The 7,056-nt window shown below is 38.7% G+C and overlaps 1 protein-coding gene across 1 annotated transcript; it reads left to right on the top strand.

Moving 5' to 3' along the window:
• The first annotated feature begins 3,181 nt into the window (after positions 1-3,181).
• LOC113728018 (osmotin-like protein) lies at positions 3,182-4,306 on the top strand. The gene has a single exon (XM_072077968.1). It carries the CDS (start codon positions 3,251-3,253, stop codon positions 4,001-4,003), a length of 753 nt encoding a protein of 250 aa, XP_071934069.1. The 5' UTR covers positions 3,182-3,250; the 3' UTR covers positions 4,004-4,306.
• Positions 4,307-7,056: the final 2,750 nt, after the last annotated feature.

Genomic DNA, 7,056 nt, shown 5'->3' with positions numbered 1-7,056 from the left:
ATATTATAAATTTTAACTTTTTGGGTTATTAAAAAATTTATAATCTACATAAAAAAGCAAACGAGTGCGCTAGAAAAAATAATTATTCAAAATTAGAATCTATAATTAATTAAAATACTTAACTGAGAACAAGTATTAATTATGTATTTATGAAATTACAATAACTCGTCCTAAAGAAAGATCCTTTTATATATATATATATATACATATACATATACATACATATATGTATATATACACCAAGAGAGACGAGGTTGGCCCTTTAAATCAAAAAAATAATAAGTAATATAATGAGCATAAACAATGAGAGTTAGGAAGTGGATCGCTGTCGGACTACCACTAGTTAAAAGATTAGATTAGGCAGTATAATCAGCTTAACCCCGCTTCCTTCTCTGGCTCTGATACCAGACGGGACAAGGGGTTAGCCCATATATATATATGTGTGTGTGTGTGTGTGTGGATCTACTTATGAGTTTTTTCAATACTCTGTTTTTGGTACTTTTTCTCTGTTGGTTACCGCTAATTTCTTTAACATGCTTAAGGCACATTACAAATTGGAAGCACATATTATTCATAAAACCCAACTGTACACGAGGAAGTAAAAAGCTACACGTTCTTCTATTTTACATGTAGATGGCCCTTGGCAAAACATTAATATAAATGAAAATTGAAACTAACCTACCGAAGATTCTCTCTAATCTCCCTTCGCTCTCTCTTCTGCTCTTTCTTTTCCTTTCTCATTTTTCAGCCAATTATATAGATATTATTGGGAAGCAGTATCGTTACAGACAAATAAATGAGTTCATGTATAAAAAGCAACTAAAAATTACAACACATTTAAATGATAGATACAAATATGAAAATTTTTCAAATTAAAGAGGTAGGCAATTATTTAATTTGTGTTTTCATATAAGTTATATGCCACTTAAAATATGATTTTTCAAATAAATATTAAAGTAAACTCAAGATAAATTTCTTTCATCCAAATACCAATTCAAATATTATAACTAATATCATCAAATTACAAGTGTGTTTGGATAGCTAATTTTTTTTCAACTAATACATCTCTTGCATCATAAATACATTTTTTAATCTATCATTTTACACTTTCAATTACTTTTTTAACTCACATACATCACATCACAAATGTTATAATAATTATTTCAAATAATACTCTATCAAACTACACTAATGTATGCTTGAATAGAGTATTATTTAAAATAATTATTATAATACTTTTTTGATATAATGTATGTAAAAAAAAATGATTATGTGAGTTAGAAAATGTGTTTACATGCAATCGAAATATATCACATATTGTTCATCATTTCATTTTGTTCTGCACCATTTATTTCGTGTCTTAAAAATAAAAACAATGAGGCCCATCTAGGAGACAGCCAGCGGAATTGCAAAAGAAGGAAGGCCCTCGTAATCGTAGGAGACAGCCAGCGGCCAGCGCGGATTACTCATCCGCTTGGCCAACGTGTTCATCGTGATGGCGCGAGATGCCTTTTTTTTTTTTTTTTTTTTTTTGTTGCCAATAGCCATTCTTATCTTTCTCGATACCAACGCCTGCAATCCCCACTGGTTCTATGTCTGGTCCCCTTTGTTTCTCGCCTTTCTCCTCCTCCTTGTCAGCTTTCACAGAAACCAACCTGCAAATTAATAAGAAAAAGTTAGATATAATACTCTACCTTGTTACTGTCGAGGGAGTAGAGCTATCCACCTACTTCATTTGTTTTTTTTAATGCGTATTCTGGCTGTTCGAAAGACAAAACTCAAAATGAATTTTGCAGTGTGAATTATGGACTCGGTTTGTAAAATGACATCAGTCTGGCCTCTATGTAACCACTGAAAAGAAAAGAACACGTAAACTATCAGAATCTCAACGAAATCAACAGGCTATTCTCTTTATTTGTTTTCTTTGCAATTCCCTCCTTTGGCTTGGGACCATGCATGGACGTGCCCTCTTGGGCTTTATGGAGTAACTTTTAAGCTGCCGACTGCACACCGATGTGCCGTGTCATATTGAGCATATGCAAACTGAAACGAATTTCCATCTTAATAAAGGAACCTTTGACCTTTGTAATCCCTTTGCCAACTTCTCTGCAATCATCTAGGACAAAGTTACGTTTATCTCACGAATATATTACCAGCAAAGTTGAAGTTTGTGGGGAAAAACGAATTATTTGCACTCTCTCTTTTAGACAGATCCTTCCACCACCGTATGCTTGTCACTCATGATTTTGGTCACGATATATATATATATATATATATATATATATATATATGGTTGGTCTATCTATCAATTTGCATTGTTGCTGCCGTATCAGACTGCTCGATTGGATCTCTAACTCAATCAAGTGAAGTCTTTCTGGATGAGATTCTGTGAGCTGCGGGAGCCCGCGTAAATCCGCTTGCGGTTTGGTTTGCAAAACCAGTATTTGACCGCCCAATTGCAAGTACTTCTGAGTTCTATATGAAAAAACCACTCAGGTCCTCGACATTTTTCAATATCTTAAGAGGGTCTTTGATTTCTTGCTTTCATTAACATGAAAAATTTGAGGAGGAGGCGAAGAAACACGACCATTTTGCATGTTTTAGTAGCCTAAGGCGTTCACTGATATGTTCGCCACGGAAATTTTAAAGTGAAATACCTTTGAGCAGCTTAAAGTGTGTTTCTAACAGATTGCGAACAAATAGGAAATTTTAGTAACACAAATTTCATAATAGAACCCTTTCTTGTTTTCAAATAAAATAGGTGAACAAGTCTTATTAGTTCAGTTGGATAAAAATGAGGGGCAGTAATGAGAAGAATTTATTTTTAGCTAGCGCAGTTAATAAACTTTTTTATTGAGTCATTTCTCCCTAATGCCTAGCCAACTATCCAAAGAATACACTACTAATACAAGTAGTAGAAACTAGGTTAAAAATCCAAGAATTAGAGATTCAAGTACAGATCACCCTGCTAAAAATTTTTTTAAAAAAGTAGCAAAAAAATTTTTTTTTTCTATCTACAATAATTAATTTGTAAACTACTTGCAGAAAACAGGATTAGGGCTAATAGGATAATGAGCCAAACTCATCGAATCTGATTTCGTTGGGCTACATTTCATTCACGGCCCGCTTTTCCTACTAAACCAACAAACCACAGCAGGCCTATATATATACCCACCCCACCTATGCATTTCACCACCTCCCACCTCTCACAGCCAACTCTTCTCCTTTCTCTCTCGCCACCGCCCCGGCCATGGCCACTCTTCCCTTCCCCGCTATGCTATCACTGTCTCTTCTCTTTTCCCTTTGCATCCTCTCGACAGCCACCCAACCAGGCATGATTCTCACCCTAGTGAACAACTGTCCCTACACCGTTTGGCCAGCCATCCAGCCCAACGCCGGTCACCCGGTCCTCGAACGCGGCGGCTTCGCCCTCCACACCCTCACCCACCGCTCCTTCGCAGCTCCGACCACTCACTGGTCCGGCCGCATCTGGGCCCGCACTGGCTGCACATACTCCAACAATCACTTCTCCTGCGCCACCGGCGACTGCGGGGGGCGAATAGAGTGCGACGGACGAGGCGGCGCCACCCCGGCTACCCTCGTCCAGTTAGTTCTCCACCACGGCCCCGCCGACTTCTCCTCCTACGGAGTCAGCTTGGTAGACGGCTTCAACATCCCCATGACGGTGACCCCGCACGAAGGCAAAGGCACCTGTCCGGTCGTGGGCTGCAGGGTGGACTTGGTTCCCACGTGTCCGGCCAGCTTGAGGTTTCATGGTCCGGGAGGACACGTGGTGGGGTGCAAGAGTGGGTGCGAAGCATTTGGTACGGACGAACTTTGCTGCAGAAATCACTACAATAGCAAAGAAACGTGCAAGCCTTCGAGCTATTCGGACTACTTCAAGCATGCTTGTCCGGCAACCTTTACGTACGCTCATGACAGCCCTTCACTCATGCACGAGTGCTCAGCTCCTCGCGAGCTCAAGGTCATTTTCTGCCACTAATTAATTAGGCAGTAATTGATCTTCGTGCCTCGTGCATGGGGAGCCTGTGTTGACCATTGACCGTAGTGTGGATGTTTGTGCGTGGAAAATAATCGTCTTTGTACTTGAGGGTAATTAAAAAAGAAACAAAAGGATGAGTCAAGTCGGTGCTCCTTAGGTGTATATGGGTTGTGTACGGTGTTGTTCCACTGGAATGCATGTTATTGTGTTGTGTTTCACCTATTTTCTTTGCTTCTCTGGTTGTAGCTTTGGGAGTTTGTGTGGTTGAAATAATGGTGCAAACAAGAATTTCATTTCAAGTGATTACCAGCTCGTTAGTCTAATTATCTGCTGTCTAGTGCTTCTTCTATTTCTCATTCAGACCAAATTCGCTCTTCAAATTCATGAAAATCCTTTGGTTTTTTTTTTTTTTCACTACTAACTACCGTAAATGTTTCATCTTCTTGCTTACAAAACAACCGCTGTATTTAAGAGCAAGACAAGGCGTAAAGCTCTCGCGACAGAAAATGAAGATGAAGAGATTTTTTGTTACCCTGTGAGACGGAGCTGAGTTGTAACTTTCAATAATTCACCCAACATGAACCAAGAAAAGGAAAGGAGAATAAAAGAGAAAGAGAAGATGACGCAAGAATTGTTTTTTTTGTTACCTTGTACTTGAGATGGAGCTGAGTTGTAACTCTCAATAATTCACCTCCCAACACGAACCAGGAAAAGGAGAAAAAAAGGGAAAAAGAAGAGATAATTCACTGCACTGCACTACAGTCCACAGTCTATAAAGGAGAAAAAGGACTGCCGATCCAAAGCCAAAGGTATTGAAAAGATAAAGAAAGAATGGAAAAAGCTAGCAGTACTAGTAGTGTTATTGGGGTAGGTTTCTGTTTAATCACACAGATCAAAAAAGGGTCAGTGCACGTAAGAATATGAGAAACAAAGAAAGTAGAAAAAGGACAGACAGACAGGCAGGCAAGGTAAATTATTCATAGTTCGGTAAACCTATCGAAAGTTGAAACTTTAAAAAATATGCACCGCACGATGTAGTAGGGAGAACCACTGCTGCCCCGATGTTATTCCATTGATCAAAGATGAATCGTTTAGACACTGGAAGGGGATTGACAGCGAATCTCTGTAACAGAGTTCAGATGGCGGGGACCCACACAACACACACTCACACACTCTCTCTCTGATAACTTCGGGCTCTTCAAAAGGCCAATGCGGAGCCTCTACTTGTTTGTCTTCTTCCATCTTCCACACCGCTTCGCAGTTTCCAGGGTTGAAAAATCGCCTGTTCCCTTTCGGCCTAGACATGAACAACTTCTTACTCTCTTCCTTAAGATGTTTGGAAAATCCTTGCATAAAATGAGCTATAGCTTTCCTGATACTCTAATGAAGGATAAATTATTCAAGGCTTTTATTTTTGCTTATTCTAACTTGATAAGTTAATGAGGAAACAAAAATACTTCTAAAGTGAATTTCAGGTCATTTTTTACTTTTAAAAATTTTGCCAAGAAAAATAGCACACCATTCGAATATCCTTTTTCCAATTGGTATTGTTGGATAAAGCTGTCAGCAAAATGATTAAAGCAAATGAGCGCAAGGGGTTTTAAAACCCTGCACCCGCACCCAACTGTGTTTTTTTTTTTTTTTTTTTTTTTCCGGAATCGGAATGAAACACACACCTAAATAATGTCAGACGCGCAGCAGGCATCAGCAAATCGATCCAAAGGCAACCTAAGCGGGACCCACGTAGCACACACATCCAGCCAATTGATGACAGGACGGTGCACCCATGAAACTTAAGTTCAGGGTAAATACCCCACAATCTACCGATGTGGGATGGTGACCCAACCCCCTCCCGCGCAACATGCACCACCCATGGCGAGTAGTTTTTTTTCCGGAATCGGAATGAAACACACACACCCAAATAATATCAGACACGCAGCAGGCATCAGCAAACCGATCCAAAGGCAACCTAAGCGGGACCCACGTAACACACACATCCAGCCAATTGATGACAGGACGGTGCACCCATGAAACTTAAGCTCAGGGTAAATACCCCACAATCTACTGACGTGGGATGGCCCAACTGTCCTTCACTAAGGACAAAATATGGTGCAAATTTTTATGTCCTATCGGTATTAGTACTTTTTTTTTTTTTTTTGGGGTAGTGAAAAAAAAAAAAAAGGATTGCATGTCTAGAACAAAGCCCATGTGTCTTTATCTCAAATTTGACCGGGGTGGAAAATTCTAGAAAACTCACTACTGCACACTGCAAAGACCAAGAAATGTCTTCATGGAAATAATCATATAATAATTTAAGAAAAAAAAGTGCATCTCAGTACATTATAACCCCTTCCCTTAGGAATGCTTGCATTTTCAGTTTGGTACAATTTCATTTTGACTGTTCGCTTCTGTATACACAGAAGAGTAATTTACAACTCAAGGCGTATTGGTAATCAACTCAAATGTATGTGAAAGAGACAGCTTTGTGAGTATGCCATTTTTTTTCTCATTATGTCCCATATCATATCACGATGCAAATTGGAATACTTGGCCAGAAAGAACATATTGGCATTCCAATGATGCCATTATTCAACATCTTTTCATGGTTGGAGCAATATAATGTAACTCTCAATTTCCACGCTTTCCTTTTCCTTATTGGCGTCGAGTCTAGCAAATTGGCGGCAACATTTGTCCCCAATGCTTGCAGTAATTTGTGCTCCAAAAATTTTTAGTGGGCAAACAAATATTCATGCCATTAGGGGTTTGTAGTTTGTTTAAAGATTTTGTTCAATAGGAACGTAATGCGTAATTCGGGCGATTTTCGCATAACCCTTGTTTGGACAGCAATTTTTCAAAGGCAAATAACTATGTTTTCCGTGAACACATTTTTCAATTACCTTTTTACCTCACATATATCAAATCGTTACAGTAATTTTTTTACAAAAAATCTAGAAAAATGCAATTCAAACACATGGATTGCTATTTTTCTCCGGTGAATTTTTGTAAAAAAAAATATTGTAGCAAATTGATACATGAAAGATTAAAAAAAATGA

Source organism: Coffea arabica, chromosome 1c (assembly GCF_036785885.1).
Source record: "Coffea arabica cultivar ET-39 chromosome 1c, Coffea Arabica ET-39 HiFi, whole genome shotgun sequence".
NCBI lineage: Eukaryota > Viridiplantae > Streptophyta > Magnoliopsida > Gentianales > Rubiaceae > Coffea > Coffea arabica.
The sequence above is the reverse complement of the archived record's forward strand: the minus strand, read 5'-3'. Positions and strand labels throughout refer to the sequence as shown.